The sequence below is a fragment of the Myotis brandtii genome, unplaced genomic scaffold (assembly GCF_000412655.1).
Source record: "Myotis brandtii unplaced genomic scaffold, ASM41265v1 scaffold32, whole genome shotgun sequence".
In the NCBI taxonomy this organism is placed as follows: domain Eukaryota; kingdom Metazoa; phylum Chordata; class Mammalia; order Chiroptera; family Vespertilionidae; genus Myotis; species Myotis brandtii.
Window position 1 is genome coordinate 7362291 of NW_005362269.1, and position 26722 is coordinate 7389012.

Consider the following 26722-nt stretch of genomic DNA (forward strand, 5'->3'; position numbering starts at 1 on the left):
TGGTTACACTCTGTCATCATCTCACATTGGGCTCCATTCCAGAGCAAATGTGCCTCCACGATGCCCAGCACAAATAACCATGATGGTGGCCGTGTGACACCCTGTTAGCTCTGCCCGCCCAGGGTCTGTTGGTCTATGGCCTATTTGCTGAGTTCTCCAGACATTTTACAAGCGTCATTAACCTTATCATGTCCAACAACTGCAAAGTAGGAAAAGCATTGAATGTGCAATTGGGAAGACTTATGATCATGATGAAACTTAAAGCGAAACAGTTTTATAGGATTGTGGACCTATCGGGTGTTTGTGGAATGTTCGACTCCACAAAGATTTGGTTTCACCCAACAGGGAACGTGTCTCACCCACATGGGATTTAAAACTGTGGCTCATGCAGGTTCTGAGTTCGCACACGCCTCCTCATCAATGAGCCAGGGCACATAATTAATTGGGCAAAAGGCTCACAGGGATTAATTAGCAGCTGTATGTGAAGAGCGTGGTTCAGACTTGTAGCACGGAGGATGGTGTTCTAGAATGGCCAGGTGTTGGATTCACAGCTCAGTCACAGCAGGGGTTCTCATTGCTTGCCTGTTGAAATTTGGGGGGCTCTGGGCACCTCTGTGGGCCAGCAAGGGCACATGTGCATCCAGCTGCTGCCAGCAGAGGGCAGCAGTACGCTGTGCGTGTTCAATTTGCATCCCAGATTAGCAAATCCCCAAGGATTTACAAAGAAAGAAAGTGGGTGTCCCAGGATTACCCTAATTTCTTCTCTCTGGGTGTCAACACTGGTCTGAACAATTGCAAACACAGACCTTTTACATTATGTTGGACTTTGGCTCATCTGAAATATTGAAATGAATACACAACTAGGAGCTGCCATCACAGACAGGAAGTAACTTTAATTAAATATTGTGAAAGTTGAAAAGTTTTTACAGCTTGAATTTTTGCAAAAAAAAAAATTATAACAATCTCTACAGTAGTTAGGTTCTCTAACAATTGAACTGTACAGTGTGTGTCTATTCAAAAAGTTTGATAAGAAGGTGAAAGGTTAGTAGATTTAGAGATGACTTCGTTAAGCTGCATTCTAGTACAATGTGAGGCCAGGGCATGTTATGCAATCCAGTCATCCAGAAGCTGTATTTTTCCCCCAAAACTGAAATCTTAGTTCTCTGTTTCATCTTCTTAAAGCCATATTCTGTATTTAGGGGAACATCGTTTACTTGTAAAAGTTTTGTGTAGGAGAAAGAGGGTCAGAGGGCCAGAACGTCTTTTCATCTAATCAATATAAATAGAGGCAACAAGACACAAATTAAACATATTTTAAAGGCTCTTTGGACTTTCAAGAGAAGTTCTAACCACTACACATGGCTGACAGATGGGTGGCGTTTGTTGTCGGGGTCTGAGCCGGACACCTCACCGGCCGACTGTCCCTTCACAAACAGTTAAGGGGCTCACCAGACAAAATATGGCTTTAAATTGTACACTTCTTCAGGCCAGCGCTTACCACACGAATTCAGACAGCCTTTCCGAGTACCGAGAAGCAATGCGTCCACCTTGCTTACATTTTCCAGTTTTTTTATTATTATTATTATTAATCATCATTATTATTTCTCACCATGAAAAATCAGCTTTCCTCCCCTCCTCCCTTCCCTCCCGCAACTCCCCTCCCTCACCCACCATAAAAATCGCACTCTGATAGTCTAGTGAAAACCATTGCAAAATCCATATGGGGGCATGCACAGTTGCAGCATTGTTGTAAATTTCTTGCTCTACTAGAAAAAGTTACATTGTCTTAAGGTAACAAAACAGTTCTTTTGTGCTTTTCGATTTCTTTGTCTTTTTTTTTTCTTTTTCTTTTTTCTTATAATGTTAGTGATGACTGACAGTTCTGGTGCACACTTACAATGTACAAGTGAAATGGATATGATTTGCATTGTTAAGGCATCCAATCTGCTGGTTTATATTTATGTGAAAGACAGAGGAAATATACAAGCAGACTTAAGAAAGAATGTTCATTGATTTCTATGAAGTTTCTCCCCCGAATTTAATGCACAAAATGCGTCACTCCAGAGGGAGAGGGTCCATGCATATTAATAGAGTAAAACAGCATTAGGGGTGTGTGTTTTTGTAAGCTTCCAAAGCAAAGGATACATTTTTTTAAAATCTACAGAACTAAATGCTACAAGAATAATATGCTACTTTTTTGCCATATATTGGAAAAAACTTCTTAACTTACAAATAATACAAAAATAGACAATGGCTTTGGGGTGGAAATTTAAAAAAATTGAAGCATGGTTTAAAACAATACTAAAAATAACTATAAATGAAATGTTTAAAAATCACATTGGAACAGCTAATACAACTGTAGGTGACCAAACAAATACGCACTTTTTCACATAGCAAACATACACAATAAAATAAGTTGGGGGTGGGAGGAAAAGGAAGAAGGGGAAAGCAATGTACAAATTCCAAAGATAAATACATTATTTATATGGATATTTTACAAAATCCCCTTTGAAACAGAAAGCCTCTTCATTAACTTCGCAAGTATGTGCAAGCTAAAGGTAGTGAGCTTCTTTTTCCTTTGCAAAATATGCGGTAAAATCTTTTTGTGATATTGAAAAACTGTCTTAAGACATTAAAATGTATAAATAGAACAACAACTTTGGCAAAAAAATCACAAAAAAATCTACAGTATTTATAACTACATACAAAAACACAACCGCAAAGAAAAAAAAGTATCAGGCAAATGCATCCTCATAGCTTCGCTGCATCTTTGCTATCAATTCTTATTTTTAAGAACACTTCCCAGATAATGAGAGCAAAAAATTGCCGTAGAACAGAAAGCGATGTTTGGGAGGTCTCAACCTACTTCTCCTTTCTCCTAGATTCCTCTTCCTCTTAATTTCAAAGCACTTACCTATCCTTTTAATCTACTATGTTACCAATGGGTAGGGCCACTGAGAGAGGCCCTGTCATGGGAAATGCCTGCCATCTTGCCCTTGTCAGCTTTGGGAGGCCTGGTGGGAAGTCCCCTTTAGGATGAGTAAACTTTTACCTTGTAAATGGCGGGGGTGTAAGAGGATATTTTGGCTTGATAACTGGAGGCATAATGTGGAATTCTGTGCCTGGACCCTGTTCCATAAAGATTCGAAGGAGATTCTCACACAGTCCGTGTGCCACCAAGCTCTCAAGAGGCCATCGGCTTCCGACGAAGTTGACATAATTAAAAGCGAGAATGATCTCAGGTTTAAATCTGCAGTTTTTTAACAATCTGTCTAGAGGCACTGGATTTTTGTGTTGAAGGGAAACGTGTGATCACGTGACGGTCACTTTTTGACTCCAGGCTGCATTTATTTACACAGTTACTTAAGACAACGATACGGAAAGAGAGAAATAAGCTTGCACTGCTAAGGGGTGGCATGTTAAGTTAGATACTGAAAATGCACTGTCTGAGCTAACTACCATTTGATATGCTTTAAGGCGCAAAAGCCGACTCTTAGTTTTCTAAAAAATCTAACTGGCATTCCTATTCTGTCCCATACAAGCTTTTTTTTAATTTTCTTTTTTCTTTTTTTCTTTTTTTAACTTTTTTGTAAATATCACCACTTCATTCTCCCTTTACACGGCTTTAAAAACATCATAAATTAAAACATGGGGTCTTATTTATAGTGTCCCTTGTATACAGCTTTACGGTTTATAAAAGACAAATGACCGCAGAGTTAAGCTTAAAAAAAAAAGAAAGAAAGAAAAGAAAAAGAGGATTTGCTTTTATCAACACAGAATAAATATATCCCCCAAACATCTGGGAGGTACAACTTGAACCAACACCCTGCACTCACAGATCCCTTCCAACTTCAGTATTTGCAAGGTCGGTGATATTGTTTGTTTAAAAATCTGCAGTTATTGTGACTCCTCTGAAAAAGGCCTGAGTTAAAAGTTCCACTCTGGGACTTGTATCAGATTACTCTCTGTAGCAGAATCCAACCTCTTCATTAATAAAATTCTTCAAGGCAATTCTTTCACATGGGAGGAACAATCATGCCAGATATCGCTGTGGAAAGAGAAGACCAAAGTCAATGGTTTTGCCTCCAAACTTCTCACCCAGAAAAACAACAACAACAACAAAAACCACCCCCACACCATTATGTTGGTTGACTATTCACCACAAAAGTGCTCTTCTCTTCCCAGGAATGAGTTTTTGTATGGAATATACAGGTACTTGATTAAGAAGGATAACTACTATGCCAGCCTGGGTATGTGTCTTGAACAGAACAGAAGACTCTAAACACCCCTCCAAGTCTGATTTCCATTTTAAAACATCGCTGGGAAGGGGCATCGTTTGAATACTGCTGGGGAAGTCACAGCCCCAAACCTTGCAGAACAGTGAGATTTTTTGATTTGTCACTCTTTTCTCTCTCCTTCACTTGCAGAATCTAGAATGAAAACCTGGTCCGTCCCAACTGCCAGCACTTTCCACAAAACACCATGGGTGCCTTTGTGCTCTGTTAACTCCCAGACTGAGGCCAGTGCCAGCAACCCAAGCACCTTCACGCTGTCCTCACGCTGGAGAGGCAGCGGCAGCTGCCACGGGCCTTGTCCATGGGCCTGTGAAGCTGGGAGACTGCATGGAGGAGGAGAAGGAGGAGGAAGAAGGTATGCATGAGACTCCAGAATGTCTCCTATACCACCGCTTCATCCAGGCTTCTAGAATGGTCTGCACCTGCCCCTAGAGAACTGTAGCCTTGGAAAGCTGGGGTGAGATCCTGGGAAAAGGGAAGGCTGTCAGGGTCATCAAAAATCTCTCCCAGTGTTCAGTTAGGAGGCCATAGGGAGTGTTTAGAAGAGCAGGGAATCCCATAGACCGGCTTTCTACCTCGGGGCTTCCTGCTTGCTGAGTGTGGTCCCCTGAGGTATCTTCTCGTCCTCAGCTAGAAAACGCAGCTCGTCGTTTGCCAGGGCTGTGATACTGCCCGGCTTGTTGAAGATTTAAGTAAAACTACATATGGGAAGTGCCTGGCCCCTGTTCAGCTCCTAGGCAAGATCTCACAGGGATTAGCTGCTATTTTTTCTAACCCATCCCTTCTGTGTGACCGAGCTGTGTGATCTTGGGTTAGTTGTTTAACTTCTCTGGGCTGATTCCTCTTATATCAAATAGGTACCCTGCCACCCAGCACGCTTCACATGATGGGTGTGAGGAATACAGGGATGTGTCTGAAACATAATTAGTAAGGGTGGCAGCTCTGAAATACGTGGAGATGAGAGCGATGCTTTCATTAGAAGCAAGGGGCGGCCATCATTGCCTCTCAATGGTGGCTTAGCGTGCGGTCAAGCAGAGAAAGTCATTGCTTTTTTTTTTATTGGCAATTCTACATTTAAATTAATGTTCTTGTCAGTGATGACTGCATCTAGGAAGTGACCCTTTTCATTTCCCAAATCTCATGCCTAGAGGAATGTGCCATTAAAAAACACACTGAACCCCAATTAACACAAACTCTACAGTAGATACACAGAGGGAGGGGAGCCCTGTGGGGGGGGGATGGGGGGAGGCACACACACCCGGTGCCTCCCCACCCCCATCCCTGACATTTTAGATTCAATTAAAATATAAGTATTTTGCCAAACACTTTTTCCGTTAATTTTTAAACCCATCTGTATTCACAAGGAAATTTAATCCACATGTTTCTGATTCATTTACACGTAAATCATCCAAATGTTGTTTTGCAAGAGCCGGTTTGCAGTCCAAAAGCTCCTGGAGCCTTTTTCTTAAGCCCTCAAAAGCCATTTTTCTTAGAAACAGGAAGTGCCTCTTGCCAAATGCAGACCAACTTAAACCCCCAAAGAGTTGGGATCGGTTGGAAATGCAGTCCCCCTAAGAGTCCACTGAGCCCTCGATTTGACTGGAACAGGGAGCTCCATATTTCAATCCAAGCCTTCACTTGAGAATTCTAAACCCCCAAAGAGTTGGGATCGGTTGGAAATGCAGTCCCCCTAAGAGTCCACTGAGCCCTCGATTTGACTGGAACAGGGAGCTCCATATTTCAATCCAAGCCTTCACTTGAGAATTCTAAACCCCCAAAGAGTTGGGATCGGTTGGAAATGCAGTCCCCCTAAGAGTCCACTGAGCCCTCGATTTGACTGGAACAGGGAGCTCCATATTTCAATCCAAGCCTTCACTTGAGAATTCAAGATGTTTGTAGCTCCAAAGGTGAGGGGTAGGGGTGTCCACGTAGTGACCGCTCAGCACCCCCACCTCCATGAGGACCTTTCTGTCCAGGCTGGAGGTGAGCCCAGGCACCCTTAGCAAAGGCAGACCTTTCTGAGCCTGTGGCAAAAAGAAGCAAGTCTCCTCCTGCCTCCCCCCCAAATCTACTGTGTGCCTGGCATTAAAGGGCAGATTCCCCACAGCACAGCCAGGTAGCGGGGCAGAGTCAATATGGTGCTAAGCAAAGTGGAAACTGACAAGCTTCCTGCTAATTTGGTCAATGGGTTCAGCCACCATTGATCAGTTGGGACCTGAAACAATCCCATTTGGATGTGCAGAACTAAAAAAAAAAAAAAAAAAAAAAAAAAAAAAAAAAAAAAAGCAGTGGTTTGGTTCCTGGCATGATGTGTTAGGATAATTAGATTAAACCTCCACCAGGGCCATGTTAAGCATTATAAAGCAAGGCTAACTGGTGTGCTAGTCCATAGCTAACAGCTCTTCTTAATCTGGAATGCAGGGATGGCCAACTCCAGCGCCCCGAGAGCCCAGGCTGGGACCAAGTGCCCTGAGCAGGGCTTGAGGTGACTCCGCCCAGGGCACACCTTCTTTAGAGGGGCCAGGGACTCGGCTCCCACCAAACGCCGCTGTGCAGGAATGCCTGCTCCGAGCCACCAGAGCTGAGCTATTTCAAGACAAGGTAAAGGTGTGGATTTAAAAAAACTAAATAGCTCAGTTTACATAGGGTTAGCAAATAATTAAAATCAAACAAGCAAACATATCTGAGGGTATCCAGCGGGTGGCTTTGGTCTGCCACACTTCTCTGGCCCTCAGACGTCTTTCCCGAAGAAGTCCCATGTGTACCTACACCCAGAATTCTGCATACGCCACCAGGGTTACAGCTCGCTATATCTCGCCTGCGACTTCCTAAAGTCCAGCGCAGAACCCTTACCGTTGGGTACATTTTGGGAAAACATTATCATTTGTAGCCTCTGAGCTCAGACACCTCTAAAGAGTCTGTTTCATGAACAAACTTCACTGCAGACTGCAGGGGTGCTCCCAGAGCTACCAGGAGCCGTTTTCCTGTGTCTGTGCTGCAATCCTCAGGATTGCTAATGTGGGTGAGAGGGCTGGGTGTCTGAAGCTTGGAATGTTCCAGAAACACTGCTGGCATGTTGACTTACCCAAGATTTCCATGAGGACATGACAGGCTGAGAGAGCCCCACGGCCAAACTTATCACAAGACCGAGGGCACTGCCGTCCTCCCTGGCAGCTGGGCGACCATGTCCAGTGACAGGAGCCCATAGGACTAGTGGTTTGAAAGGCAGTGCTTTTTTTTTTTTCAGTACAGTTTTCACATTTGGTGAGAACAAAACAAAATAGAAAGTTTTGCAGAGCTGGGGGACTTTGGAGTGTGGGCTTCCTTGAACCACCGTATGAGTAAGAATTAGGAGCTAACCAGGAATAGAGTGAGGCAAGACTTACACAAATTGTACACGTGCTCAAAAAAAAAAAGACAATTCCACAGGGTTCACTACTGGACCGAATGGCACCCCAAGTCGGGTGGGCCTGGCCGGTCTGAGTTTCAGCCAAGCAGGGGAAGAAAAATCTCAGTATGTGGGTGTTCTGGCCTTTTGTTTTATATCTTATATGTATGTTTTGTTTTGTTTTTCTCACTTGAGAATATTTTTTCCTTTGCTCTTCAGAGAGAGTGGACGGGGGAGAGAGAGAAGAGAGAAACACATCGACTGGTTGCCTCCTGACGTGCCCAGACTAGGGACAGGGAGTGGATCTGCCACCCAGGTACGTGTCCTTGACCAAGAATCAAACCCACAACCCTTCAGTGTGCGGGTCAACGCTCTAACCACTGAGCGCACCAGTCACAGCCGGCCTTTCATTTTTAACTTTTTGCTGCCCAGATTGTCAGGGACTTGGTTAGGGTTTAAAATCACTACACGGGGCGGGGGCGGGTGGAGGGCAATGGAGCGGTGACAGCCTTCTCTGGGCTGCCCCTCTCTCGATTAATGAAGTCCTTCCTCTGAGGCCTGAGATTGCAGAGAACCCCTGCTCGGGGGCCGTGGCTTTGGGAGAAGGGGAGGGGAGGATGTCTCGGGACAATGTCAAATCTGCCCTATGAGAGCGCCACGCCGGGGAGTCTAGCATCTGGACTTATCAATGGCTTTCTCTAGAAAAGAACGGAAGATGTCTCCACATTTTCCCAAGTTTTTTATGGATGTCCGTTGGTTTTAACATTCGGAAAAGGGTTCTGTGGGCAAAGAAGCTTAGGAAACATTTGTTTGTTTGGCTGCAGGACGTCTCAGGGCCCTTCGTGCACTTAGGTGCATCATGGATCTCCAAGACAGCAGTCCAGTAAAGACCATTTTCTAGACATGTTTTCCCACAACATGGAAACCGGGTTTTAGCAGAACATCGTGTGAGGCTCTGGAAGGACTGAGATTAAGAGTCACCTTGTCCTAAAAAATTTCTCAAGACGTACGGTAAATTGTCAAAGGTCTTGCCTCCTTGGGAGAGAAAGCCAGCTGGGATCATAGTAGAAACTGTGAGTGGTCAGATGTATGTAAAGAAGGGAGCGAATGACTTCCTGTTAAGGACTTCCTTGTCAGCCTTCTCCCTGCTTCTTGGCTTCGTGCACCAGGGTGCTGAGGGGCTTCCTGGTGACTGCACATGACTCTCTGGCTCAGGTTTCCCTAATCCTTCTGCTTCAGTGCCCCTTCCTCCATGTCCCTTGGCCCGAATCCTACCTGCCCTTCACCCACGGTCCATTTCAAAGGCAACCCCTCCAGTAGGCTGGTAGGCACGCTCCCTAACCTTTCCCTTTGAGCTTCTGCAGCATGGTGCCCAGCCTCCCCCCAGACAGACCTGCCTTCATTCCTGTGGTGTTTGTTGCACTGATCTTCATACAGGAAACTTTTTAAGGTCAGGACGGTGTAGTCTACATGGGCCTAACCCAGAGGCTTGACTATAGTGTAGCCATAGAGCATAAGGATTTACAATGGTCGGTCTGCCTCCTTGCCAGCTGTGTAACACTCAATGAGCTATCTTGGCTGTAAGTCTCGGTTTCTGCATCTGTAAAATGGGGACAATAAACAGTCTATATCAAAGGGTGGTGGGGAGGTTGAGATAATGCAGAAGCCAGGCTGGGATCAAGCTCTCCCATGTGAGTGGCTGTGACCATCATAACCTCCATCATGTGAGGCTGCTGTGCTTCTTTCTCAGGGAATAGCCAGGCTTCGGTCACTAGCAGAGGCTAAAGAAGGGATGCTGGGGATAAGACCTTTAAGAAGTTGGCTTTATAGAAAAAAACAGGATGAGGTACAATTAGCAGAGTGGTGGTTGGAGGTAATAGGCCTTTAAAATACTTAAGCAGCCTAAGTGTGTCACCTCTAATCTTGTTTACATGGTCAGTTTGCTTAACCAACTCTTCCTGTGTCACTTGTCCTGTCTTAATGATCACAATCCTAAACTAGGGGGGTCCAAAGGAAGCAGGGGTTACTGTAACGATGAGAAGGAGGGGGAGGAATGTAACACGCCAGAGATTCTTGCCTGCAATTCTACAACCCACCATGTCCTTTTCTACAGAAGAAGTGGGATTCAGAAAGATGAAGTAATTCTTTGGTTCTAGTTCTAGGAGCCCAGAGTCTGACTGCCACCTTGCTCGGGGAGACCCAGGCCCCACGCAGGAGCTTCCGGGACTGTGTGCAGAGGGTGTGTGGGGGCCCTGCCAGGTGAGTGTCTTGGTTGGGAGTGGAGCAGGCAGGGGTAGGATGGAGGATGGCATCAGAATTGACTTTTAATTTCTCTACTCATACCTCCCCCACAGCCACCCCCCAAAAGTAGGGACGTTTGGTCCATGACAGTGTCAGAAAAACAAAAACCACCGGCAGGAATCTCCTGGACACATGCTCAATCAGAAGGAAAGGGCAGTGCACTCCCGAGTTACCCTCAAACCCTCCACGCTCTGCATCTTGGACAGAGAGGTGGTGGATAACCAGAAGTAGGGGGGAATCTTGGTACTTCTGGAGTCTGTGCAGACGGGTTAGAAACACCCTGGGGGGAGGAGGGGACAAATGCACAAACCTAGCATGTGTCCCTGTCTTGAAGTCCTTTCATCATTACACACATCCCTATACTACCAGATGTTCCCTGAATCCAGAAGTTCTAAAACCTGGGCCAAATCCCCATTTTTCCATCCCTTCTTTCTCCTGCCTTGCTCAGCATGGCATGGAAAGGTGCTCAGTACTACCTGTGTGACCTTGAGCAAACTGGGCCTTAATTTCCCCATCTCTACAATGGGGATAGTACTGACCTCAGGGTTTTCAGAATCATTCCATCAAGGTAAAGTGTCCAGCACAGAGTACATGTATGTATGAATATAAATAAACATACATGCACTTATACATAAGAAACAGGGCTGAGACGTCCCAAACAAGTCTGCTGCCCTCCATCAGTGACCAGGAGTGTGACAGCCAGTGAAGGGAGGCACCATAGGGAGCTGTGTAGGCCAGGGGTTAGGGCCACAGACCGTGGGTTTACATTCATCCCCACAGTTTACTGGCTAGGCCTGTGAGCAGGTATTTACTCTCCTTATGCTTCAGTGTTACCATCTGTACGACGGAGACCATAATAGTCCTCATATTTCATCAGGAAGATGTGGGGATCAAGTAAGACAAAGCATGCTCAGTCTTTAGCACATGCCTCTTGTGTGCTGAACAAATGGTAGCAGATCATTTAATTGATGATATTTCTCTGCCAGCTGCCTTAGGAACCCTGGACACATCTGTTTTACACCCCAGCCCCCCGAGGAGTACAGTGCCTGGGAGATGGAAAGAGGAGATGAATTTCTGAGCCTGAGTTGGAAACCAGCTTCGGCCATACCAGCTTTTGGAGATCATGCACTTTGACTGTGAGTACCTATCACACAACCCTGCTGTGGGAAAAAGAATGAGGTGGTGCAGGTCCACGCCATGAAACCAGCACATGAGAAAAATGTAAGAAGTGGTGGACTCGTTTTAAAAACGTGGCTGTTATTTTTCTCAATGAACAAAAAGGTCACTTTAACTCTTGGTGACTCTGTTTTCTATATTCTATGATAGGAAAGAGACTGAACAATTTTAATGAATACTCCAGTGGTGTTTTGGGGTTTGGGGTTGCCAGTAGTAAGTCTTGAGCTTTTGTCCTATGCTGCTCTCATGTCAGGGCTCTGATCAGGCTGTGGCTCACCCCCTCCCCGTTATCAGCCCCACACACGTTCACTCTGACTCAGCCAACAGGAAGGGAAGGTTGAATGACCTACTTCAGGAGAAGGCCAGTCCCGGGAGAGACCCTGCAGTGGAGAACTTGCTAGAGTCCACAAAAGACTGGTCTGATTATGGCGACCACAGGGAATGAAGGAGGAGAAAGAAAAACGGTGGCATTAGTAAACGGAATCAGTATTCTCGAGCAAATCCAGGGCCTGAGCAGAATTCCTGGAGTTGGAAAGAGGGCTGCTCAGGCAAGTCCAGCAGAGGAGGGCTGGGGCCAGGGCCAGTGAACACAAAGAACAGAAGAGATGAGGGCAGAGAGAAGCTGGTTCCCTCTGCAGCAGAGACACATCTGCTTCAGGCCTGGGAGTGTGGAGTCAGGGCATCTGGTTGGCCCGATGGGGCCTGGGGCTTACCTTGCAGGCTGTTCCCGTTGGTGCTGGTGCAGGTGGGAGGCGGGGAGGTCTGGGGTCTGACAACTGGTGCGAAAGCACTCTTCTGTTTCACGGCTGAGACCATGTTGGCTGGTGAGAAGGAGAAGATGCCGGAGGAGCTGCTGCAGTTGGAGGGGAGGCTTGTGGAAGAGGCCATGGTGGGGCTGGATGGCACGACTGGGAGAGGCAATGGGAAAGCAGAGATTAGCAGCTCTCCAGGCATCCCAACACAAGGTGGCTCAGACTGCCCCCCCAGCCTGGGCCTTCCCTGAACGCGCAGGAGCTGGTCTGCTTTCATCATTGGTACAGGTACTTGGCACGTGCTACCTTCTGTTGGTGGTGATCTTCTTTGTGTTTATTGTGGGTCTACTATGTGCCAGGAGCATGCTAGGCACTGGGTGCCCCAGGCCAGGGAACAACGTGCTCTTACAAGGGTTAGGGTAGCACAAAATAGCAACAAAAGTGAGCCTGGCCAACTCTGTAGAGGTAGGAAAGGGAAACCAGAGAAGGCTTCGTAGAGGAGGTGTCAGGGAAAGCATTCCTGGTGGAGCCTAACATGAGGTTCTAGCAAAGGGGTTGGGGATATGAGGTAGAAGGAGGCCAGCCTGAGAGTACATGGTGACTGCTGGAATGAGAGGGTGTGAGGAGGAAGGGTGACTGAAGGCAACACCAGGATTCCAACTGCAGGCACTGACAGCAGGAGGTGTGTATGTGTGGGTCCCTTTCCTCCCCATGATGGTATGGGTTCCTTAAGAATATGATTGTACCTTGATGCTCCACAACACAGAGATAGTCTATTTGTCTATCTTGCCTCCTACCTATCTGTCATGTGAAACCTTTGTAGCTCATGCAGAACTACAAGTCAACATTCCAAATCCCCTCTATACCCCGTGAAGTGGAATGTAAATGTTTGTGAATTAACAAGCAGTATGATAGGAGGAGTCTTATGTAAATACTCCCAGTCTGGTAGGAGTGGGGATGTGGATTATCAATGATGGGAGAACTGGCGTGGGCAATTCAGAGAGAAAGAACACCTAGCTGCTTGGGAATACGAAAGAGTTTGGGAGACACACCTTCTCTACCAACAACGGTCCTCTCATCTTTTGTTGGTCACTAATCATCTCTTGATTACTTTAGGAGACAGAGATGTTGCACCCTCTAAGTCAGGGGTCCTCAAACTACGGCCTGCGGGCCACATGCAAATACAAATATTGTCTTGTTCCCGTTTTGTTTTTTTACTTCAAAATAAGATACGTGCAGTGTTCAGAAGACATCTTCTCATCTTTTTCAGCTTATGTCATTGGCCAAGCAAGTTAATTTGGGGCCTATTACATCTTTTTACGCTTGAGCAAATGGAGCCAGCTGAAACTCAGAAAACAGTAGTGTGACTTGCCCAAGGGCGATAGCTAGAATGGTGAAGCCAGGAACCTCACCCCAACTCAGTGCTCTTTCTACCACACTATCCTGCAGAAGAAAAAGAGAGCCAGGAGAAAAGGCTCCCCTCCCAGGAGCCCACCAGACTCGCAGGGGCTGCGGAGGTGGGCTTACCCTTGGCCTATTGACTTGAGAAAGTTAAGGAAGTGGAAATCAAATTGGTCACAGGCAGCAGTTGCCAGTGGGGAAGTGACCCCTCGAAATGGGTTCTCGGTGGCACACAATCGAAGGCACTGAATGCTTTTTAGAGAAGAACACAGAGCCACCATCCTCGGAGTTTCCACAAACATTTCCTAAACTGTACTTTTTCTTTTAATGAGGCCAGCATTTTTATACACCTCTTAGGATTTGTAAATGTGAAAATACGCTCAATAATAACACCCATTTAAATTGCAAAACCCCTACACTGGAGGTTTGGTTTTTAAATATTCCTAGACTTGAAATCATGCTGGTTTACCAAGGAAGGCAATTAATCTCATTGGCAAATAAGATGGTGATGTGTATTTAGGGGTGGGGAGTGTGAGCAGAGAGAGGGGTGAGAGATAGTCAAGCAGTTCCATTTGTTACAACGTTATTAGTTACCAGCCAGCACACCAGAAAGTGTGCTCACCAGTGGAATGTCTTATTTTACTTTTTTTTTTTTATCCTGCGAGGGATTTTTCAACATGAGTGGTTTATAAATAATTAAGTCTTATGGAAGCAAAAATTTGAATCTGCTGGGCTTGGTGTTTATTGTTTTATTTGCATTTATGCAGATGAAACCGTCCCATCTGAGAGCTTATTTGAGAATTTAATACTATATTTGTGAGCACTAAGGAAATCAATTAATGGAAATTAAGTGTTCGAAGTTTCCCGGGCTGACAGATGCAATCTCAGGCTGAAGTCGCTTGGTGTCTGCACGGGCTTTGAGAAGACGGAGCAATCCAAGCCCTTAAATTGAATTGCTACCATATAGCAATTAGTTTATTGATTTAATTAAGAGTGCCACCTTTTAATTTTCAGGTCATGATGGAAACATTTTCTGATTGAATAGATGGGAGAACACTGAACTGATAGATCTATGAGAAACAACCTTCCCATGAATCAAAATCTATGTGGAACTGGCCCTCAACGTCGACTCTCGAGCAGACAGACATAATGTAAGCGGGTTATTGGAGAGGGAAATTCTAAATGTTCAACAAGCTGATGATTCCAAACAAAGTAGAAATACTTAGCACACACTTAGCCCAGAAAACAAAAGGCCCTAAGTATTGCTTTCAGAAATAACTTTGAAACTTTCCAAGGATTAGCACTCTCCACATTTCCACCATAAGAGACAGCATCACTTTCAGTATTTTTAGCTAAACCTCATTTAAAAAAAAAAAAAAATAATGAATATTCTTTCATTGAACAATACATCTTCTATCATCCTATCTTCCTACAAATGCCTAAGAGTTTGGCCACATTTCACACAACAAGAGTCACGCACATCGTCCAAGATGAACTTGGTTGTCTATATAAATATCCTCAGAGGGAGACCAAGAGAATGTAGAGACATATCATTGAGGCTTTTTAGGTGCAATCTAAATGTGGCACCAGAAAAATATCCTAAGGTACACTTCTTTAAGACAAGAGCCAAGAACATTTCTTGTGTCTGTGTGTGTTTCCTGTGCCAGGTTTTTGGAAAAAATAAAGTGTTTTTTTATTTTCATTGGTTGGTTGTTGTTTTTTTTAAGTGCATATCAAACACAAAGGGGAAAAAAATTCCAACCATTAAAACAACAAAGGAAATCAGAGTCCTCCCAGAGCCACCAGAAGGAACCCAGTCCTGCCAACCCATTGTCGACCTCTGACCTCTAGAACTCAAGGTAATAAAGTTGTGTTGTTTTTAGGCACTAAAAACAAAGGAGTCATATTCCTAAAGGAAGAGAGTTTATGTTTTACACTATTGTTACTGTGCTATATTACCTGCCCCTCTCACTATTATCATTATGATCAGTACTTAGATTCACTGCATGAGCCTCTCATGGGTCAGGCACCAGGGACAACTGATGGCATTCATTCTTTTATCAAAGTCTCACAACAGCTCTCTGGGATGGAGGCTAGTTCCCCTCCATTTTACAGACCAAAAAACTGAGACTTGGAGAGGAGATCAGCTTCCCCGGGGCCACCAATTAGTGACCCGTCTCCATCTGATTCCAGGCTTGGGTTTTTGCTATAATATCATACTGCTGCTTGGGGTTGCAGCAAAGTTCTGATGGTTAGGGCGGTTCTGGGGGGAGAAAGGGGAGGCAGATGTGTCTAATGGAAACAGTGCTGCCCCCAGCATCACCTGGGTCAATGCTGGGCTGGCAGGGCACTGCCCAGAGAGCTGCACAGTGGGCCACACAGCACAATGCTGAGTTCCCTGCAGAAAACATAGGACACACATCTGTACTTACTGGCATAGGGCGAGTTGGCAGCCGAGCCGTTGAGGAAGGTTGGGGAGCCACCCAAATTGGACATGGCAGCCGTGCCGTATCCATTCATGCTCGTGGTGACGGAGTTATAGTTGGTCTGCTGGGGGGTGGTGCTCGGCACGTATCCGTGTGGTGAGACACTGCTTGAGTTGCGGGTGAAACCTGAGGGGTGGGGACAAAACCAGGGGTGAGGGTGGCATCCAGGTGGGTGGCAGTCCTGGAAGACGGGGCAGGGAATGGCTGTCCCCATGCTGTGCCCTGGAGGAAAGGGGTTGGTGATTCATGGGAGGGGCTGGTGGTGCTGGCTCTGATTAAAATGGGAAGCCAGCAAAGGCACATTTCTTAGGAGATCATAAATACTTAGCAGGGCCCTGAGAAGTGGCAATGCAGGGCCCATAAATCATCATTTTGGAGCAGAAATCCCAATTTACAAGATGTACCCTGAAGTGAACAGGTTCCTATTCCCTGGTTTTGAACGCTGTGCTTTGGCCCCTCAGAACTGTAATTCCCGCCCTCTTTGCGGTCTGTCACTCTTGGTTGATGGTGAGAAGTCTGGTGCAGCGGTGGCTCCAGGCACGCATCACTACAGCCCCTTCTACCAGCTTCCCTGACAAAATGCCACAATAGTGCCTGATGCACACTGGCAAGGAATCTCCCCTTTTGGTTTGTAGCTTCAGGTTTGGAAGGGACAGGGGGACAGAGAGGAAGAAGAGCAGGCTCCTGACCCTGATTGGTGGCCTGCGAGGCCTCGGAGACATTCACGGCCAGTTGTCCACTGAAGGAATTCACGCCCATCATGCCCGCGTGGACAGAAGTGTTAGTGAGGGCTGGGAGCTGACTGTGGTTGCGGGGGACACTGTATAGGGCCTCTGCGATGTCAGCCGCTCTCTTCAGAATAATCTCCTGGAAAGTAAGAGGAGCACCCCCATTAGCTACCCCATCACACCCCAGTGACGCCACAGTCAGGGGCTCACTGTGGACCATGCTCCGGGCTTTCCATGGCTTCCCATGGATAATGGCATTAATTTCTGCACCCGTCTCTGCAGTCCTTCAGGTTTAGTCTCTTCGTCATCACCCTCATATCACAAATGGGGGAACTCACCTATTTTAGGACAGAGTTGGGCTGCAGAGCCCTGTCTGTCTGACTTGGGAAGCCCATTATCGAAGCCTTCCCTCCATACCACCTCACAGTCTATGACAGCGCCCTGGGAACACACAGGAACTCGAGGCTATACACCACACACACACACTGCAGCCCCTTCTCCTGCTGAAGTTTAGGGAAGGTTGTAGATAACTCTCTGGGTCCCTGAATATTAGTGGGACTGTGTCCCCTGCACATTGACTCAGGTGGCACAAAAAGTGAATTATTTGTCCGACTCATACTAGCATCCTCATACAAGGATGTGCTCTAGGAAATAGAGGAAGACAGTTATATTCAGATCTTGTTATACTTTTTAGGAGAAGAAATTAAACCCTTTTTTCCCCTCCTCAATTGGCTTGAAAACCCCGAGGAATAAAATAAAGCAGCAGTAACTCTCTCCCTCCATCATGAAGTACATTCCCACAGAAGATTTCGTTTTAAACAGAATGCCTCTTCGGGTAAGGAAAATGATCATAGTAGAAAAGGCAATAAAAATTTTTACAAAAGAAGAGAGAAGAATTGAATGGCTTTGTAACGTGATGTGTCTGAATGGCTTAAACACTGAACTCGTGCAAGGGACTTTTATAGTTTCCATACGTTTCCATTACACCAAGGAATCTGAGACCTTACATTGAATGTGGAGCCCACATAGGTTGGAGGCCCCATTCGCTCACCTGGTTGTTGTGTGGCATCCCATACAGCGCTTCCACCAGGTCCGCAGCCCTCTTGAGTATGACTTCCTGTTGGGAGAGAAGCAGACACAGGCCTCTGAGTGAAAGCAGGATGTCCTTATCCTGGCCACTCTCTGCCAAGGCACTGCTCTGAAGGCAGTAGCTCCGGGAACCCCCGAATGGCGCTAAATCACCAATTTGTCCCTGTTCACATACACACTTAATCGAGTCAAAAGGTGAGCATCGTTGGTGCTGCAAGATAAAATACATCACTCAAGCGCCTGCCATAGGCACGATAAAGCGCTCATGTGTTTATTGCCGAATACAATTGCGAGGTCATTTACTGGATGACTACAATCGATGTCATTCAGTGCATGTTATGAATCCCTAAGATGCGTTTATTTTGCACTTAATTGCTTATTCCAGGCACCATGACCTTATCAGACAGGTCATTTTCGAGGGATTTCCAATCAATCTTCAGCTACTACAAGCATGTAGCATTAAACTTCTTTATCTCCATTGTGTGGCACAATCCCGACATAAGGGGGTGACATAGTCAACTCACACTCCTCGGCCATGCACTGCTTGTCGAAGGCTCTCACCAAAGGGGTCTCCTGCCCCCAGGAGCTCCCTCTGCACGGGTTCTCACGACTGGCAGTGTCTCCTTCATAGTGATTCTTCTCTATTCCAGGATTGTTAGTATCTTCCCTATTTGTTCATTCATTCTCATCTGAGATCTATGCTCTGCTGTTCGCTCCCCTCCCCACTGAATAAAATATGTCTCCATCTTTTCATTTAGGTAGGCTTCCATATTTGGCTTGCATGCTTGTTTCCAATAATATACGGCACTCCACAAAAGTGTGTGTAGTGGTATTTTTTTGTTGTTGTTCTAACCAAATGCAATCCTTCCCTCTTCATTTTGCCCTAATTTTTTGCAGATTCATTTATACTGCAAAATGTGATACATGTAGAATGGAGGCTTATCAGAGAACCAAACCTAAACGCATGCTTGGCTATCAGAGGTGACTTGCAAAAAGACATGTTTACAATTTTTTGCTGTGGGTAAAAGTTTAAAAAAGAAGCCTAACTTTATTTTACACAATCAATTTCTGCATGGAGACGTAGCACCACTCCATTTTCATACACTGGAGATGCTGATCAGAAAATAGGGACATAATTGCATTCATTTTGCCGTCACCATAGCCTCTTCAAAAAATTCTAGAACAAGTCTTGAAGTGACAAGCTCTTAGATACATATTAGCATTTCTCAATGTTAAATTCTCCATAATACAAGATAAAATAGTTGTCATACTGCAGTGACTACTATTATGTATGTCCTAAATTCAAAAATGAGGGATAGGGGTTTTCAGTTCCTTAATAAACATTTATGCTTGCCTTAAGCTGCTGGACCCCATTTACAAAAAACAGTCCAGTTATTTTTCATAGCAGGAGTGAAAAGTAGTATAGAATCAATGGGGTTTGAATCAATACATCTGAAATAATCCCTTTATGTTTCTAATGCAAGCGAGCAGCTAATTTACAGCCTTTTGTTTGCAGTATTGTCTGACCACAGCAGTTAATAATTCACCGCGCGATGGGCACGCTGAACCCTCGCCACGGATCAAATTCAGCTCCACTGCTCTCTCTGTGGAACCTCGCGGCTTTCTCTGGCTCACAGGGAAGATGAAAACAAAACAAGACCCAGATAGTTTACTTACTAAGATTTTACTTCTCTGGGTCTATGTTCACCTATTTCTTCAAATACGTATTTATGCCAGTGTTTTGGGGTTGGCAGAGAAAGTATTTTTTCTTCCTTTTCATTTTGACAAAAAACAATACACGTGTCCTGTTTGTCCAGAGCAATAAGACGGGGAGTTTCTACACTTGTGAGCACTGTCGTCGTTGAGGATTTCGAGCGGTGCTTCCTAATTTAGTTAATTGCACAGAACCAGGGAGGAGGGCAGTCAATATAAACCCCAAGATCTTTGAAGTTTTTGTGAACCTGAAAAAAAGGCCAACTACCCATGTGTGCTATATGTTTTAATGTCATATATATTGTGTGATAAAGGTTTTCAATGATTTAATCCACGTGGTTTTTTCTTCATGTCAATACCTAGAGCTCTCCTCGCCATTAATCCTTTGAAAATGGAACGCCTGAATCTTGTTTCCTAAGGTTGACTTCTTCTTTGATTCGTGAAGCTGGGCCATGCGTTGCAACCTGGCTTCCTGCTATGGGTGGGTCACCGGCCCCACACAGCTTCAGACCAGCCGTCTCGAGGAGGGTGAACCTGGGTTATCACTTCAGCGATGTCCTTAAATGATATCTCGCCCATTTCAAAACGTCCCCCACTGCGGCATCCACTGTGGGGTTCACAGGAGAGCCCACATCTTGGTACTGCTTTGCCCATGTGACTCAGCTTCTATTAGTTATTTCCACAAATGGGAAGGAGAAAGGAAACGTCCGGGTCCTCTATGAGTGAGTGCCACGGGCCTGCAAGGTGCTTGGATTTCGGTGACCAGAAAATTGCTCTCACCTCCATGTCATTACGCTCCCAGGGAACTAGCCCCCAAGCGTGTTTGTGTTGGGATCTAATATATTGCCTTTCAATCAGGGCTGAGAGCCCCTGAACACACCGACAGAACATGACGAGCAGGTCAGGAAAGCAATAAAGATTTTACAGAGCTGTCCAAGGTGCTAAATTTACTCAATAATGGGTTTGGCACCATAGTGTTAACCTCTCATTTACTACCAGTTTGAGGGACTAAATTGAAGTAGCTGACTTCATTTACCTTGAAATGTATATTTTATGACATTATGTAAGTAGATGGAAAGGGCACTGCCGTTTTAACAATTTAAAGGCTAGAGCCCGTTTAAGATGAAACTTGAATATTTATTGTATATTGCACTTAAAGTATATAGAATGTTAAAATGTATTGATTAAATTTGTAAAAGGCATTATAACAATGACAGGTAGTATAAAAGATGTATGCCTTTTAAAATCAAATTGATAGTATATGCTATCTTTTCTGTGGTCACAAGTGTAATTTTTTTGCAGTTTTATATGGTAATTGGAAAAATCTGTAATTTCACATTAGGAAATGATTGAGCCTGAGATGTGGGGGAGGGGGGGAGAAATCTCTTATAAAGGGAAGAGCTGGATGTTTCATATCATCTTTTGTCTCTGAAATTGTTCCTCAAGTCTTAGTTTTGTGGCATTAGGAGGGAGCATGGAATAAGGATCCTTAAGCTCTAATATGCAATTTTAATATTTCTGAGAAGAAAGAGCACTTGACTAGTACTAATAACTAATTTTTCAAGGCATTTATTTGTCAGGAGAGATTTCCTCTTCTTTTCATAATGTTTAAAACGTCTCCCCGCTTGCAGTTTAAAACATGAGGGTAGAGATTAGATTCTTCCAGGATAATTAATCCTATCTTTGGATTTTTAAAAAATACCCCTTGGGGGAATTAAGAAGACAAATACCAGATCCTAAATATTGAAAAGCTTGGGAGTCTCCTTCCAGAGCTCATGCTTGTGCTCAGATTCATTCCGAGTTGGACTATTTTTTTTCTTTTCATGGCCTCGGATTTCTTCATTAAAGAAACAGAAAATGTTTACTTCTTGAAAACAACAACTTTTCACTCATCTATTCCCTCTCACAATTAAAACCTGGTTGCACCCGTCTCGCCATGACGGTCACTTGATAATTATATGAATGGGGGTCCGAAGAGAGAGAAAATGGATAAAAGTAAATCTATTTCGAGTTTGCAGACACACTGAGAAGACAGAAGGGCAAATGGAGTCCTGAGAAATAGCCCAGGTGCAATTGTTCCAGGTTTTACTTGGGTTTGAAGCCTTTATCATAACAATGCGGAGTGGGGTACAGATACAGAGGGAAGATTCCGCTGTGCTCCTTGCGTTGCAACCCAATCAATCAGCAAATATTTTTTTTTAGCTTCCTGTGGCCCAGTGGTCATACACTGATGATTACTTGCTCTCTAGAACCTTTCAGAGTATGCTGTCTTCCCAGAATCAAGGTACAGAGTTCTACTGGGATTACAAAAGATTCCCCCCAACAGTCTGCTCCTACCCTCTCTATCCAATCTTATCACCCTGCACATATAAAGAACTGCTCACTATTCTGGTCTAGCTAGTCTTCCTCGCCTGGAAGTAAAATGTGAGGCTCCTTCCTTTCTCCACACCTTCACTCCTTCTGTCTCTCCTGTATTTCAAATGCTGGCTTCAAGCTGCAAAAACTCCTTCCCACCCTCTAAAGCAGCGGTTCTCAGCCTGTGGGTCTCGACCCCTTTGGCGGTCGAACGACCCTTTCACAGGGGTCGCCTAAGACCATCCTGCATATCAGATATTTACATTACGATTCATAACAGTAGCAACATTACAGTTATGAAGTAGCAACGAAAATAATTTTATGGTTGGGTCACAACATGAGGAACTGTATTTAAAGGGCCAGAAGGTTGAGAACCACTGCATGGTGGTGGTGGTGGTGGTGGTATAACAATGACAAAAATAACTATGGTTTACTGAAAGTGGGACATTGACTCATTCAGAGAGCCTGTTAAGGTATTGTCCATATCACCATTTCACAGATAAAGAAACTGAGCCTCAGAGAGGTCAGCTAGCTTTCCCTGAGTTCACACAACTGATAAATGAATGAGCAGGGATTCACGCCCAGGCCTGTTAGACATCAGAGCCTGAGCTTTTGAGAATTACATGATTCTCTCAGAATAAATCCCACATTCACTGGTACCCCAGCTCCTAATCTTTCTTGCTCTTCTGAAAAATAGTGCTGACTACCACCCAGCACAGCAGGACAAGCATCATGCTGCTACAAGGGTCATTCTGCTCTACTCTTAAGTGTGTGAATGTTCGCTCTCCACACTAGGCTGTAGGTCCTTTAAGGCCAGTGATGTGTCTCAGTCTCCTTCTCTCAGCCTCTAGCACAATGTTTACCAAATCAAGGGCCCTGAGAAATTCTTGTTGAAGAGTTTATTCTAAGATAGTTACTGATTTTTAAAAGGGCATGCTTAATATACATGATGAAATGGCAATGCCGCATATTTGGCATGGTTTATAAAAGCAGGAGACTTAAATTTGGTGCTCCATTGGGCTCCAGACTTTTCAATCCAATATATAAATTCCCAAAAGTTAAGTCTTGATCACTGCGGGGATTTTTTTTTATGTCCCTTCTTTGTTTGGATTTACTCTATGTCTCCTGCTGGCTTGCGCTTACATTTTGTGATTAATGTAATGAATCATGTTGAGTACAGACATTATCTCAAGTTATAGGCTCCTAGCAACATGAGTTTGGTCTTGGTGAACATTAGCCTTTTATTAACTGTCCTCTTAGGCCCTTAGAAATACTTGGGAATTTGCACACTCTTGGGAAGCAGGCGTAGCATGTCTGATATGCAGACATGGTCAACTCATCCTTCCTTCTGTTTCCTGAGAGTAAAATCTCTGATGATTATTTACCCTCCATAGACAAGTGTTTGGCTGATAAGCTCATATTCACTGCCTACACCTAGCCTTCTAGGGAGAAGGGAAATATTGGCTAATTCTCTAATAGTGACCCATTTATAGACCCAATTCACTGTTCTGAGTAATTCAAACTCAGGTAAGCAGGGGAGATGGTCTGAATGACCCCTCATTCACAGCACATAGAAGCCAACTCACAAAGCCAGATGGACACCCATTTACCAACACAACATGCATTTCAAGTTTCAGAATCAGATTTGGAGACTCTGGGAACTCCCTCATAAAATAAGGTCCAGGGGTGCTTCCGTAACCCGGGAGGACAATCTGTGCTTGGCTTTCTGCCCCCTAGAGTGGGAAACGGTGTTTTGCAGGATGTAGAGGAAAACAGAAGCTAAACTACAAGCATCAAAGGCAAGTGGACATGGGTGATTCCAGAGAAAGCAGCACAATACCTCTCTGACACAGCACGGTTTCCTGACACCCACTTATCAACAATCTGCTTTGCCTTCGCAGGGGAGTCAGACATGGTGGGCACCAATACCAGCAGCATAAAAATGAAGTGAAGTGGCAAAAATCACTCCTGATTTAAAGGCGATACGCATCTATCAGTGAAACCAGCAGTGATTTCATGTGCCTCCTCACTCCAGAGTTGACTGGAGGGTCCAGTTGTGAGCAGTACATTCAGCTCACTTGCCCTTAAGTTCCAGCTCCTTCCCTGCCTGCTCCTGGACGTCTGGGTGACAATACAGATTGGAAATCCCGAAAGCCAAAAATCGATGGGAATTGCCCATTCCCCACAGCGCTGGACGCACACGGCAACAAATACTAGTTGTACTGAGAGGTATTTCTGTGGAGGGTGGTTTTATGTCCCAACTTCCTTTGTGTTGATTCAGCCAAGTGGAAAATTCCACCATGGTAGACTTTGCATTCTTAAAAATCATATAATGAGGGCAGTGAGGGACAGAGTGAAACAAACCAAAATAATACTTGAGCACTGTTTAGTTTCTGATCCTCTGAGACATTCCTCAAATTTTTCATTTTTCTGGTAATATGAACTGGAAATGGAGCTTACCGCAGAGATCATTAGAAACCTTTAGTGTCACGCTTTAAACTCTTTGCTCAGAAGCCCTGTGACTGAGAAGAGTCACTTACACTTAGCGTGGATATAATTAAACATGTTTCTGTTGAAAGGGGCATTCTCATTACAGCTAAGGACCACTTTAGAGTAAATTGAAATGGAAAGGAGGAGCATAGATGAGGCGTAGGTAGCAAGTGGTTATTCCTAGAGAGGCATAAAATGCCAAATGTGTAACAATTATATTTTACTGTCCTGCATTGTAAAGACTTCAGCGTATTTTATTATATAAGAAGCGTTAGCTGAAACTTACAGAATATTCCTAAGCACACTCGTTGCCCATCGTCTTGAAAGAAAAATAAAATCCAAACCTTAATCAAAATCTGCAGAAATTTCCAGAACAAAGGAATTCAATATTCAGAAGGGGTCTATGGCTATTGATACAAGAGGCACGGAAAGCATGCTGGTCTAGTCTAAAGTAAATGCAGTGGTCACTTCTCAACCTCCTTTCACTCAAGTTGATTTTATGTTCAGGGTGGATGAGGGCCCTCTTACTTCTCAAACAGTTTATTATGGATCATCTGGCTGGAGGCGGTGCCGTTATTAGACGTGGTACTGAAGAGTTCGGAACCACATGAAATGAAAGTAGGTTGTAAGCTAATGCAGCTCTGTCAATGTAAGACATGCTAACTTACATGACTGACTTTTACAGTGGAAAGAAAACGCCTGTTTTCAAAGCAGCTGTTATTGCCTCAATGGAAAAGAAAAAAAAATCAATGAAAGCGAAATGAACAAGAGATTTTGTCTGAGTTGCAGTTAATACCACTGAAGAGCTATGGATATTAAAAGGTCAACAAATAAATTAGCCAGAGTGTTATGAAATGAATGATTTGGCTTATAATTTTATTGAGTGAAAATTGTTCGCTGCCCATTAGACCAGGGAATTTTTATCTGGTGCCTCAATTACTGTTCCGTAAGCAATAATATAGTTGTAAGAGCTGTTGGTTCGATCGCGTGACCTCTGAGAAGCCGGCTAGGACAGCTGCCTTTACCGTGATGGATAACTGAGGGCGGCCTCTGCCAGGTGCCGGACCTCCCTTTCCTGCAAGGGGATCTCATAAAAGAAACATTACAGCTTGATTCATTTTACCAAAATGTGCGACTTTTCAAGTGTCAGCAGTTAAGGATAAATTGTGAAACCTGGTGTTCCTGAGAAGAGTTATGACAATGGCTTTCCCCCGTCTTTTTGGTCTCCTGGCATTCTCTTCGAAATGGTGTCATGGTAATTGGTGAATGGGAGCCTGGGGTGCTTCCTGCCACAAACACAGTGAAAAATGGTGTTTGCACCCCTGTGAACCTGACCCGCTTGGAGGTAGAGAGCTGAACTTGGCCACCTCCGGCGGGCTCCTCTGATTCCAATCCGTTGTACCGGTTTCAGACCAACGCTCTGGGTTAGGTCCTGCTGAGTGGCCTTGGAAATCGGCTTTCTGATCAGGATAAAAGTCTCGGCTTAAAGAGAAGGCTATGGACAGAGGTGCCTTTCTCAGGGTAGGTTGTAAAGTCAGCACATGAAATAAAAACTGCCTAGACTCAAAATTACCCTTGAAAATCTTTTAAGTCGCCAAGGCCTGGGCTCTTAGAAACACAAAAGCCAAATATTAACTACTTCTGTTTCTCTTTGTCTTTTGGCAGTGGCTTCCCTTTCCTTAGGGTGGAGGAGAAGAAATATCTGGTTTGAAAGTAAAAGGGCCACTGAGTCAACTAAGAGATGTATTGTCACATGTACATAGGTGCATGTCTATGTGTGTGCGTGTGGCATGTGTACACAAGTGTACGTGTATGTGTTTACGTATATTTAAACTTGAGTAAGTGATCTGTGAATGCTGGAACTACGCTGTACTTTAAAGATATCTCAGGGAAGCATAAATATAGTTTGGGTTGTTTTTTGTTGTTGTTTTGTGTGGGGGTTTTTTTTGTTGTTTTCTTCTGTTGTGGTTTTTTGTTTTGTTTTGTTTTTTGCTTCTGACATTGTCAAACATTATCCGTTCTTATATGGACTGCTGGACAAATGTTTCTGAATGATGATTCATGGGCTTTACAGGTGGTCTTAACTATAATTGCAATGGAAGTGCACTGCCTGCAGACCACTGGGGCTCAGCCCCTATTACTCCAAGGCTTAAATGAAGTGTTACTCAAGGCTGAAAACAGTGAGCAAGTCTGAAGACCTCCTAGTATCTCTGTTTCTAACGGCTTCGGTCTTTAAGAGGAGGATACTAGATGGTTGGCAGGTAGAAGTAAGTTAGCCCCTTGTTCCTCTTGTGACTTCTTGAATTAATGAGCAGTTATATTCAATGTTCTTTTACATGGGGTGTGATATGAACTAGGTTAAACTTAGTTCCCCTCATCGAGATCTCAGTGCTAACAAAGACCTTGAAAGAGGTTCCAGAATTAAGCTATTAGAGTAATCTGTTGTTACAGGTCCCTATCACTCTGCAGCTAAGGAGTGAAAGAATGATGTCCAAGGTGCATAGGTATGCACTTTACATCCCTGCTGCCACTTTCACCTGCTCAGGCA

General features: G+C 44.5%; 1 protein-coding gene across 3 annotated transcripts in view; it reads right to left on the reverse strand.

Annotated features, from left to right (window-relative positions):
* Positions 1 to 861: 861 nt before the first annotated feature.
* The window catches only part of EBF1 (early B-cell factor 1), a 391732-nt gene continuing 365871 nt past the window's right edge, over positions 862 to 26722 (reverse strand). For all 3 annotated transcript variants that reach the window (XM_005870547.2, XM_005870546.2, XM_014543163.1), the window contains exons 12-16: positions 17579 to 17644; positions 16489 to 16666; positions 15746 to 15925; positions 11874 to 12068; positions 862 to 4048 (exon numbers count right to left, since the gene is read on the reverse strand). In XM_005870547.2, the coding sequence (XP_005870609.1) occupies positions 4017 to 4048; positions 11874 to 12068; positions 15746 to 15925; positions 16489 to 16666; positions 17579 to 17644 (651 nt within the window). In that variant the 3' untranslated portion in view covers positions 862 to 4016. The remainder of the gene's footprint in view (positions 4049 to 11873; positions 12069 to 15745; positions 15926 to 16488; positions 16667 to 17578; positions 17645 to 26722) is intronic.